The sequence below is a fragment of the Chinchilla lanigera genome, unplaced genomic scaffold (assembly GCF_000276665.1).
Source record: "Chinchilla lanigera isolate Chin_1 unplaced genomic scaffold, ChiLan1.0 scaffold00160, whole genome shotgun sequence".
NCBI lineage: Eukaryota > Metazoa > Chordata > Mammalia > Rodentia > Chinchillidae > Chinchilla > Chinchilla lanigera.
The window spans coordinates 463,205-475,608 of NW_004955561.1; the positions used below are offsets into that span (position 1 = coordinate 463,205).

Genomic DNA, 12,404 nt, shown 5'->3' on the forward strand with positions numbered 1-12,404 from the left:
TGCCACAGCAATGTGAAAAGGGTGACACTGCACACACAGAAAATAATTTCTGATCGCTGTACTCCATTATTCACAAGACATTATTTCAATTTGACCTACAGTTTATTCATTTACAAATTCATTTATTGCATATTTTAATAGCTGGGGTTCATAGTGTTAGAGATTTCATTGGCTCAACTTAAAAAAATACTAAAAGTAGTCACTTTTAAGTGCTATTTCAGAAGAAAATGTCTACTATTTCAAAGTTATTGTGATTTTAAATGTTTTTTACTTTAAAAAATTGTAACTAACTTTGTAACTTTTTTATTTTTTATTTTTTTGTCTTTTTGACACAGGGTCTCACTGTGCAATGCAGGCTGGCCTTGAGCTCACTTTGTAGCCCAGGCTGGTCTTGAACTCCTGCCTCAGCCTCCCAAATGCTAAGATTATAGGCGTGCGCCACCACGCCCGGCTAACTTTGTAACTTTTAAGAACTGCAATACTAACTTTGTACCTTTTTAAAAATTACAGCAATAACTTCGTAACTTAAAAAATTATAATACTAACTTTGTGACTTTAAATTGGAATCCTAAAAAAAAAAAAGTAAATTGGAATCCTACTCCAAGCAATACATGAAACACAAGTCTAACAAACAACTCCACTGATCTTGGGTGACACCATTCTGAACTGCTGCGATAGACATTCAGCAGCTTCGCCTCAGGTTCTCATACTCTCCAAGGATGTAAATGATGGTGGAACACAAAGATTCCTAACTCGACTGCTTATAATGATGCAGAGGCTGAAAAGAATCCTCTTCTCAGGTTGGTCTCTCCATAGAAGAAAAGGAGAATGGCTTGAGGATATCCTGAAACTTAGAAACTAAACAAATCCCTCTGCAAAACAGTGTTCCCACTCAGTAAAGCTGGTGAACAGTGGATGTCAATGTTTTAGAGGGAGGAGGCAACTGATCAAGTGACAATGTGTAGTAACCTTTTCCTTTTTCAGAAAGAAATTTTCCAGAAAGAATGAAAATTAGTTAACTATAACATTTAGAATTTCACATCTTTCCTTGGTCATTTATAAATATGAAATCTACATTCATTCAGCAATAAAAACTACCATACTCTAATCATAGCATTAAAAAGTTGGAAAAAGTCCCCTAATTCCTATTGCGTTTATTTCTTGGTTCAATCTCAGCACTTTCAGCTGCTCTTGTGCGGCGATTCTGTCTTGGGCTTGTTTCTACGTCTTGAAGATCATTTCTAAAAACAGGAAGAAATGACATCTTAGCAATGGTCATTATTCCATAGTAATTTCTAGTTTATAAATACTTTTGCATGCATTATTTCATTGAAACCCGCAATAGCCTTCTATTCTAGTGACATGTTATTATTATTGTTATTATTATTATTATTATCATCATCATCATCGTTCCTATTATATAACTGAGAAAACACTGAATTCTCAAAGATGACAAATTCAGAATCAGAAATAAAACTGAATCAAAATCTAGCAGTTCAAGGTCCTGAGTTTGATTCCCAGTACTAAAAAAAAAAAAAAAAAAAAGGAAAAATCAAAATCTAGCAGTTTTATGCTTCTGTTAAATATCTTGATGTGTCAAATTGGGGGGAAAAACCTTCTTCTGTCCTAATGAGAAAAAGCCAGATAGTCCAATCCTATCTCTTCTTGATCCTGTCAGAGATTGAGACTGTAAGGTAACCTAGGAAACAGTATTCCAAGAACCCTCTAAAGAGAGATGGCCATGCACCTTCTCTCACTGTAAGCAGAGCCCTGGAGAGAGGAGGGCTGCTGTACAATCAGGTATGAAATCAGCCAAAATTCTTGTGAATTCTTCCTATTTCTTTTGGTTCTGGGGGTGGAACCCTGGCAGCACATGCTTGGCCACTGAGCACTGCCTGCCTCCTGGATTCTTCTAAGACACGAAAGCTTGAAATCACTGAAGGAAGAGCCAAACTCACTGGCCCGTAGGTGCAGGTGGAGATATACTGTCTCAGCACGGCGAGGTCAAATCAGTCCATGCAAGCTGGAAGGACAGGAAACCCTTTGCAGTGGCACAGGCAAAGGGTCACTGCTGCTGGGGACATGGTAGAAACTTCCTCTCCAAATTTGGAGGGGGAGCAAAGAAGGAGTTGCCAGGGGTGTGGGGAAGGGCAAGTTGACAAGGCAGAGTACTGGTGGTCTTCAGGGCTCGGAAACTTCTGGATGTCACTAAAATGGGTGCTGTATGCTCTTTACAATTTGCTAAATTGTATGCTCTTTACAATTTGGCCATATAACATGCAGCACAACAAGTGAACCCAAATCTGTTACAGTGAATAACACTGTAATCTGTTACAGTGTAAACTGTTACAGTGACTAAAACCAAAGTTAGAGGCCTCATACTACCTGACTTCAAGACTTCCTATAAAACTGCAGTAATCAAGAGCATGAGTCATTATGAGACAGACAGATCAATGGAGCAGAACAGTGACTCACACATACACATCTCAATGCCAAGGTTATTAAATGGAGATAGGATAGTCCCTTCATTACAGTGCTGCAGCAGCTAGAGATCCCTATGCAGAAAAGAAAAATTGAACCCCAATTCATACCTTCCAACATTTGAAAAGTTACTTGAAATATGTTACAGACTTTAACGTAAAAACTAAAAGCTTTAGGACATAAGAGAAAAATCTTTGTAATACTAAGTTAGGCTAATATTTCCTAGGCAGGACTCCCCTGCCAAGAAAACCCCACAAAATATTTTAAAAATTGATACATTTCATCAAACTTTAAAATTGTTCTTTGAAAAACACTTATAACAGGAAAAAGCAAACAAGCAATACAGAAAGACCTAAGTGAGACCCTGGTAAAAGTTCTGCATTTAGCATGCACTGAATGTAGTTCTGGACAAAACATTTTAAAAGACCAAGACAGACTAGAGCCAGGGGAGCAGGCCCATGACCTGTAGAGCACGGGGTCTTTCCAAGGGCTGCCTCAGGAGCCTCTCCCAGTCAGGTGGGAGGTCATGCTGAATAAGAGCAACCCCTCCTGTCTCTCAGAAGCTATTCCTATTCCCCTACTCTCCCACCCCTATTCCCCATTCTTTTTCTACAATAAATTTTCCTCCTCCTAAAAAAAAAACCAAAACAGTGAATAAAGGAAGTCTGGGCCCAACCCAATAGTTTTTTGGTTGTTTTGTTCCTTGTTGCTTTATAAGCAGTATTCCTTCCCTTCAATTTTCGTTTCATGTATGTTGAGGCTCTCATAAAGTGTATATAAGCATTTTGTTTTATTTTTAGATAGGGTCTTGTTAAGTTGCCCAGGCTGGGCTTGAACTTGTGATTCTCCTATCTGTGGCATCGTAGAGTAGTGCCATTATAGGTATGCACAACCATGTCTGGCTATGTGTATGTGTTTCTAATCATTTCTCTTCTTGATGGATTGACATTTTAAAGCACTATAAAATGCAACTTTTCATGCAGCATTTATCTTAAAGTCTATTTTGTCTCATATCAGTATAGACATACTCATCTACATTTAATGCTTTTGTTGTTCCTTTATTCCTCCATCACAGATTTCTACTGTGCCACTTTCATTTCTTTTACTATATCTTAAAATTTGTTTTCTTAACGGTTGCCCTGGGGATTTGGGTTAGGATGTTAGTTTACAACAGTACCTAGTTCAGATTAATACCAACATAATGTCAACAACACACAAAATTTTTTCCTATATGCAGTAGCTCCGTGCCTTCCCCCATCCTTTCTGCTGTTAGTGTCACACAGATTCTATCTTTACACAGTTTGTTCAGCAACATAGATCTGTAATTATTGCTTTATGCAACTGTCTTTCAAAATAGGAGAAAAAAATTACAAACCAAAATATATCTATGCTCTTCAATATTAACCTATGGAGTTACCTTTACTGAACTATTTATTTTCTCCTGTGGGTTCAAGTTACTGTCTAGTGTCCTTTCATTTCGGCCTGAACCCTTCAGTATTTTATATAAAACAGACCCCTAGTGACCACTTCTCCTCGTTTTTGTTTCTCTTGGAGCATCTTCATTTCACCTTCATCTCTGAAGGGCACATTTGTACAGTATTCTTGGTTGGCAGCCCCTTTCTTTTAGCACTTGGAATATGTCATTTTACTGCCTTTGGCCTCCATGCACCTGAGCTGTTTTAAACTATGAATTGTTTTTCTCTTAAGATTTTTTTCTGTCTTTGACTTCTGACAGCTTGACTACAATGTGCCTAGCTAGGGATGTCTTTGTGTTTATACTACTTGGATTTTGTTGAGCTTCTGAGATGCATAGTCTTTTTCATCAAGTTTGGGGAAATTTCATTATTTACTGTCATACTCTGTGCCACTTTCTCTGTCTTTGCCTTAGGTCTCCACTATGCATATGTTGGTGCAGTTGATGGTGTCCCACAGGTCTCCGAGGGTAGCTATTATCCTTTATCCTTCTCTTTCTGTTCCTCAGAATGGGTAATCTCAGCTGATCTCTCTTCAGCTTCACTCATCTTTTCTTCCACTGCTCAAATCTGCTGTTGAGCCCCTCAGTGAATTTTTCATGCTGCTAGTATGCCTTTCAACACCAGAATTTCTATTTGGTTCAACAGATAGTTGCCTTTAGTTCTCTGAATATACTTCAGTCCTTTCCCCTTTTGGTGAGGTATATAGAAAGAACATAGTGGAAAGCAGACTCCCTTGGTCTGACCACAGCGTGGTCCGAATAGGGACCATTCTAAACAGCTGAATGTTCTGATTTTTTTCTAAACATGGTATTAGTTTTTTTGGGGGGCGGGTACTGGGAATCGAACTCAGGACCTTGCATTTGTCAGTCAGGTGCTATGCCGCTGAGCTATAGCCCAGCCAATAAACGTGGTATTGGTTGTTTCCCTGCTGCAAATACTTTCAATCCTCTGTATGGGATACAAAGACCATTCACGAAACCAATGCATAATCTTGAGTAAGGGCTAAAACATGTCAAATACATTGCAAGGAAGCAAAGTTATACAGCTGTGCTATACCAACAAAAAACTTTAATAAAGAACCAAGTCTAATAACATATTTAAAAAATCAAACTCTATTATCTAGTACATTTATTTCAGAAAGCCAATCTCATGCAACATTTAAAATTCATCAGTTACCACAAAAACAAATCATATGTCTATCTCACAAGATACATAAAAAACATTTGATAAAATTGAACATTCATATTAAAAACTAGATAAAAGATAAAACATTTACTGTTTTCTCACTAAGATTGGAAATAAGAAAATGATGCCCTTATTACCACTTCCAACTAACTCCTGAGTAGTGGTCCTAAACCAATATAATTAAGCATGAAAGAAGATAGAGAATGCATTACATGGATGTGACACCTAGCTTTGTAAAAACCACCAAAGAATCTATAAACTATTATATTATTAAGTAAATTTATCAAAGTCCTGAATACAGGGTCAGCGTACAAACTTAGTTTTATAAACTATCAACAAGTAATGAGAAACTAAGCAAACATACAACAAGTATTTTCAAACATAAAACAACACCAAATACCCAGAAATAAATCTAACAAAGGATGTGTATGGCCTATACACAGAAAATTATAAAATATGTAAGAAAATCACTTTAAGAACCTAAATGAATGGGTGCATATGCCATATTCAAAGATGAGAAACACCAATACAAAAGGGATTCTAGAACACAACGTAGGAAAATGCCTTTTGGAACTCAAGGTAGGGAAAATTTCTTATACAATGCAAAAAAACCTAGCCATAAAGGAAAAGTGCTAAACTGGATAAAATAATTAAAATGTGTCTTCAAAACACACCACTAGAAGGGTAAAAAGGCAATTCCCATGGAATAAAAAGTGATTATAATATATACATTCAACAAAGACTTACAAAGACCTACCATAAACAATAAAGAGGAGACAAGATAACAAAAAGAGTACGAATGATCTAAATAAGAAGTTTACAAAATAAAATGAAAATATATACAATATATAACTAGACACCCACTAGAATGACTAAAATCACAGACTAAGAACACAGAAAGTTTACAAGGAACAACTAGAACTACCATTGGTGATGGGAGTTTAATTTGACCACTGTGGAAACATGTTTAGCAATCATGATTACACATACCCTTGGTCCAGCAATATTACTCTTAGGAATATACTCAAGAGAAATGAATACACACTGGAGGACATTTACAATTATGTTCTTTAAAGTCTTATAATAGCCTCAAACTCCAAACAAACCACATACGTATGTAGGAATGACAGTGTGGATAGTCACTTATTCATACAATGGAATAGTATACAGTAGTGATGGCAAACCTTTTAGAGCTTTCACTGACACAAATGGCCCACTGTGGCATGTGTGCTACAGATTCGCCACCATTGCTATAGACCATGGTTGCCAAACTTCAGCATGTAGCAGAATCATTTGAAGGTTTGTCACATACAGGGTCTGATCCTCAGAGCTTCCTGTTCAAGAGGCTGGAGATCACACTAAGAGAAGCATTCTACAGATACAGCAATGAAGAGTATTAAGTAAGTAGTAGATGTAATCACGGAAAAAGGCACAGACACAGTGCTGTGCCAAAGAGTACACATCATATGATTCCATTTATGTGGTTTAAAACCAGGCCAGATTACCCTATAGTAGCAGAACAGTGTGCATCTTGGGTAGATTCTGACTTGGAGGAAAATCCTAGGAATGCTCCACACCAGACTGGGTGGTGGCTGCACAGGGGCTGATGAGTCTGGTACAGTGGTGGTCCCTAATGAATCACTGTTCCTGTCTGAGATATGGGGCTGATCTTGTGACTCAACAGGATGACAGATGTGACGTGGTGCTCATTTTAGATAAAGTCTTAATAAGGGTTGAGAAACAGACATGGCAATGCCCACCACCGTGGGAGGCTGAGGCGTGAGGATTGCAAATTTGAGCCTAGACTGGGAACTTAGTGAGACCCTGTCTGAAAATTAAAAAAAAAAAAAATAGGGCTGGGGATGTAGTTTTGTGCAAAGGTCCTGGGTTTGATGCCTAGCACTCCTCCCCCCAAAATAGACCCAAGCACCTTTGTACTTGTGCTCTTAGGAGTTTTATCATCTGGGTCCAATCAGGGCCACAATAATTAGAAATACAGTCATTACAGTAGGGCTTTCAGTAACAAGGATATGCCTGGTAAGAAATAAAAGGAACTCTACAGAATACAAAAAAGCAAAAAGGAATAACTACTGCCTATAGGGCTCTGACAGAGCAGACAGAGCACTCAGGGCAGAGCTCCCTCTCAGAAGGACTCACACCTGGCCGAAGCGTGTGCACTGCGGCTAACTGAGGGCCACTGCCACAGGCGGGGCAATGGGCTGCCAGCTGCTGTGCATCTAGGAGCCATCACCAGAAACGCCACGAGTGCTGCAAGAGTCTGGCCAGTGAGCATTCACAGACAAGAAGCAAAACCTGTTCCTCTTGTAAGCCTTCCTCAGTGCCCTCCATGGATAAAGCCTAACAGCAGAAGAGCTGGAAGAGGAAAGTGTTTAAACAGCCTGGTTTAGTTTTCAGAGAAGAGGCCAAAAAAAAGGTGAATTTGGAGCTGAGAGGCAATAAATTGATAGGTAAGTCAAGAACTCTGCAGTTCCTCTATGCAGGAAATCCATCTACCTGCTGCAAAGGCCACATGAAGATATCCCTGGAGAAGCCAGATGGAGAAGAACAGGCTCTGAAACTACACAGGGAGAGAAAGAGGTCCAGACAGCACAGCTAACACAGCTCCTGCCAGCCTGCAAGCTGACTGTATCATCGGGGCCTCGCTCAAACTGAAGAATGGTTGTAGTTTATGCTACAAGGGTTTACGGCAGTTTGTTACACAGCAATTAAAAACTAAAACTGTTTCTGCTTAATGTCTGTTTCAATTATCTATTGCTCAAGCCATTCTCAAACTTTAGAGGCATAAAACATGATCATTAATTTACTCATGCTTTTGAGACCTGGGGAGAGCTCAGGTCAGAACAGACAGCTTAAATGAACCTGGAGGATCCACTTCCAAGGTAGCTCACTTCAACAACAAGTAAGCAGATGCTGACTACATTGGCTGGGAGGTCAGTCAGAGGTGATGGCTGGGTTCTTAGTACCCCTGCAGTTGGCCTCTCCTCATGTCTAAGGCTGGACTTACCACAGCATGGTGGCTGGGTTCAAAACGCACACATTCCAAGAGGGAGTGTTTTGAGAGTACAAAACCCACTGTACACACACTTCTCCAGGTTCTTCTCAATCCATGCAAGGATACCAGGGCATGAAACATGAAATGACATCACTGAAGCATTCTTCTTCCTAGTTTCACTCTGTTCAATGTAAATACATCTTATAGCTTGTAGTGTGTGTGTGTGTGTGTGTGTGTGTGTGTGTGTGATGACAATGTTTGACACCACATAAAGTCTTGCTGGCTGGGCAACCGCCCCTAGTGGGTTAGGGAAAGGCTCGCCAATCCTTAGCTATAGCAAATACCCAGCCAGAAGCAAACTAAGCAGCCCAGTGCCATACCTTCTGCATTTGGCCCTCCAAGGTAGGAGGTAATATTTCTCTGCCATTATCACCCCAGGGCCAGGTACTGGTAACACGGGCTATGCTTTTAACTTGGAGTCTGCTGAAATTATTCAAATTAGTCCACAACGGTTCACCTGCAGAAACCTTAGTAAAGCCTCTGGTCTAATATTCTCCCGTGCCACTGTCTCCTACTTCCTGGCCAGCCTGGAGTCTTCCTTATGTAGCCCTGAGGGGTGTACGATGTCCCTTGGACCTATGTGTATAAGAAACATGATTTTCCTGGGCCTTTCTGGGTCCTCTTATGCCCATACCTGCCTGATCATCTCATAAAGAAGAAAATATAACCTGAAACAATTATATGAACCCATATTTACAGACACAAGAGCTTAAGAGCAAACTACAGGAAATTTTTCTGTTGCTTATATAATATTGCTTTATATGGAGCAATAAGTTCCAAATGAGACTTCTAAATCAGTGATGGTGAATCTTTTAGAGATGAGTACCCAGACTGCAAACCAGAACCCATGTATTTATCACAAAGTACCAACACTGCAATTAAACCTGAATACTTAGGGTTTAGTTTAGAAAAAACAACCTTATAGTAATATCTTTTATCTTAAAAACACAATAACATGTGTGCCATCAATTTGCCACTACTGCTCTAAATCATGTGCAGATTCAGGAGAAAACGTGTTAGAACTGAAATAGTATGTTCTAGGATTAATACCTCAAATATGCCACTTATAGCAACACAAAATACTGCCACATTTTGTTACAAAATAAGCCTGTGAAAGTGTTTCCTGGTCCTGTCTCAAAAACTATGTTATGGCATAAGCAAGTACATACCAAAAATCATGGTTGTTAAAACTGCCTTATACAGTCTAGATTCTGACCCTGGCGGTGCCACTATCTAGCTGTGGTCCTTGACCCAGTCAACTATCCTTTCAGAAGCTCAGCTCCCTGCTCTATAAAACGAAGTATCTGGACTCGATGAGTGCTTATGTGCTCCCTGCTTTAATAGTTATCCATTGTCGTAAGTAGTGGGAACGGTATCCCTAGTGCTTTCTGATATTAGTGATTTTAAGAGGTCATCATTATCAAGAATAGGCTTAGCTCAGGGGTTCTGAGTTACAGTTTTTTACAGTCATTGGTGTCAGGGTTTAGTTCAGCATGAATGATACAAAAAGAACCACTACCAAAGTAACCTCTCCTCCCAGAATTTACTTAAATATTGTTAGGGAAAAAGTAATGCAGTCAGTATCTCAAATTTTCGTAAAACACTACTGTGATTTAAGAGATGGATCAGGAGGAGACTTGCTTGTGTAGGACCTTTTGAAGCATGTTAAAGAGGAACAAGAAGCTATAGGCTTTTAACACAGAGGGTGAGTAACAGTGACGAAATCTGTACCGTAAAAAGATCACTGTAACTGCAGGATGATGATCACACTGTAGAGAACCCAGAGGAAATGAGTAGAGACACATTAAGAGGCTGTTGTGCAGTTAGGATGACAGAAGCATAGATTAGAATGATGAGAGGTGGTAACAAACTGATAGTCTCCCCAAAACCTATGGAACTGGGCAGACTGGACAAACAGGCCATTCAGAACAAGATGTCATAAATGAAAACTAGATTTTTTTTTTTTGGTACCAGGAACTGAACTCAGGACCTTGTGCTTGCCAAGCAGGCATTGTGCCGATGAGCCGCTGAGCTACATCCCTGGCCCTCCAACCAGATTTTTTTGCCTTAAAAAACTGGCTGAAAAGGAACAATGGAAAAGAATGGTATTTTTATTTTGTTTTAAAAATCCTTCATGGAGGAGTGAAGAGTAGATACGTGATTGTAAAAAATTTGCATTTTTTGAGGTATCAAAAATATCTAAGAGGGCTGGGTGTGGTGGTGCACACCTGTAATCCCAGCACTTAGGACACAGGAGGATCCTTGGGAGTTCCTTGGGAGGTCAGCCTGGGCTACCAACTGAGCTCAAGGCCAGACTGAACTGCACAGCGAGACCTTGTCTCAAAAAAAAAAAAAAAAAAAAAAAAAAAGTAAGAGAAGGCAACAAGTACACAGTTGGGTATGTGTCTGGAGCTCTGGAAAGGTCTGGGCAGGAGTCATAAACTTACTAGCAAATCAGTTTAATCTTGACCAACATCAGCACCTAATGTTCTTGTTGAAGATGAACCAGTGAAGGAGGTAGAAAGGAAACAGCTGGAAAAGTAAGAGGGAAACCAGAGTATTGTATCTCAGAAGCCAAGGAAAGGAGAATTTTCAGGAAAGTGAACAGATCTGTAGTATCAGATATTGCTAAGAAGCCATGTATGAGGAGGTTTCAAAACTGTCCTTTGGATTTAGCAACACTTGGAGGTCTTCAGTGGGCTGGTGTTATGGTTGATACACTGTGTCAACTTGAGGAGTCTAGAGGCTTAGCTAAGTGACTCAGCAGTTCTAGATCCTGAGCCTGTGCAAGAAGAGACTTCCTCCTCCTTCCGCGCCCCCCCGCCACCTTTTTGCTCTTGTTGCTTTTGCTGTCTTCCCCCACCGTGAACTGTTGCCCTCTGCCACGTGCCACTTTGCCTTGGAGCCAGCCGAGTATGGACTGCAACCTCCACAAACTGTGAGCTAAATAAGCCTTTCCTTCCTTAATTCTGGGTGTTGGGCATTTTGTCTCAGCAATGAGAGAAAAGTAAGACAGCTGGTGAAGTTCAGAAGGATGATAGGACTGGCTGAATATATTAGAAGGTAAAAGGGAGATAAGGAAATAAAAAAGTCCAAGTGTAGACACCATTTATCGTATTACACTCACAGTGTAGGGGATGGTGACTCTCAGCAATCATTTTAAGATAGAATAAGTCTAGTCTTAGTGCAAGCCTCAAAATGTGTTTTGAGAAGCATCCCGGAGGGGTTGTAAAAAGTTAACTTTGCAGTCCTGACTTAGTCCTGGAATGCTTCTCCAAAGACAAAGAACACTTAGGCCCAGATAACCACCTAATGACCCTGCCTGGGTTGCTTTATCCCTTCCCTGGCCCTAGATAAACACTGTAACCATAAAGAAAATGTATGGTTATCTAAGAGGGACATATAGAACAGAGTATAAAAAAGTATAAATCATTGTTGTTGGGCTCATGACCGGAGCCTGACCTGGTTAGGTGGCACAAGGAAAACAAGGTGTGGCCAGGGCTGCAACAGTCCAATCTGTTACCATGGAAACCAAAAGTGCCTATAAGGTGAAAACAAAGGCAGGCCCAGGCCCACTTCCCTGACTTGCAAGTCAGGGATGAAGGGTGGCTAGCCTCAAATTAATAAGGCTCTGTTTGTTCCCAATAGAGTCCTTCTGTTTCTTGTGGAATACAACCCGATTTTTGCCATTACAGTAGCTACAGAGGCTACCAATGCCTACTGAAAATTAAATAAGACACAGCTGATGCACTTCTAGACAAGAGGGAAGGAATGGGGAGAAGAAAGCATTAGCCTCGGGAGGAGACCCATCCCTTTGTTATAAGTGGAGAGAATGAGGACAACATATGTACCAACACAGGCAGACTTACATGTTTTGTATTAGGAAGATAAGGATTCCCATATGACAGCTCCTACTTTCTTTATAAAAGGGAGGATTTAAAGTTTCTAATGACTTTGAGTCAGTGTTTTATGGATTAAACTGTCCACAGGAATAATTTACACTTACAGAAACAACTTCTGATAAGTAACTAGGATTATTACACTAGGACTCCAATCTTTTAAAGCAGAAATGTATAGAAACAAGTGGTAAATTGGAAATCTTTACCTCAGGTGTGGATTATCTTCTCAAACCAGAAAGTACAAGCATTCATTTGTTTACAAATCAGCTGCATGGAATCATCGCTTTTCAG

General features: G+C 39.9%; 1 protein-coding gene across 5 annotated transcripts in view; it reads right to left on the reverse strand.

Annotated features, from left to right (window-relative positions):
- Nucleotides 1-381: 381 nt before the first annotated feature.
- The window catches only part of Rad18 (RAD18 E3 ubiquitin protein ligase), a 138,769-nt gene continuing 126,746 nt past the window's right edge, over nt 382-12,404 (reverse strand). For all 5 annotated transcript variants that reach the window (XM_013509105.1, XM_013509107.1, XM_013509108.1 and 2 more), the window contains one exon: nt 382-1,241. In XM_013509105.1, the coding sequence (XP_013364559.1) occupies nt 1,139-1,241 (103 nt within the window). In that variant the 3' untranslated portion in view covers nt 382-1,138. The remainder of the gene's footprint in view (nt 1,242-12,404) is intronic.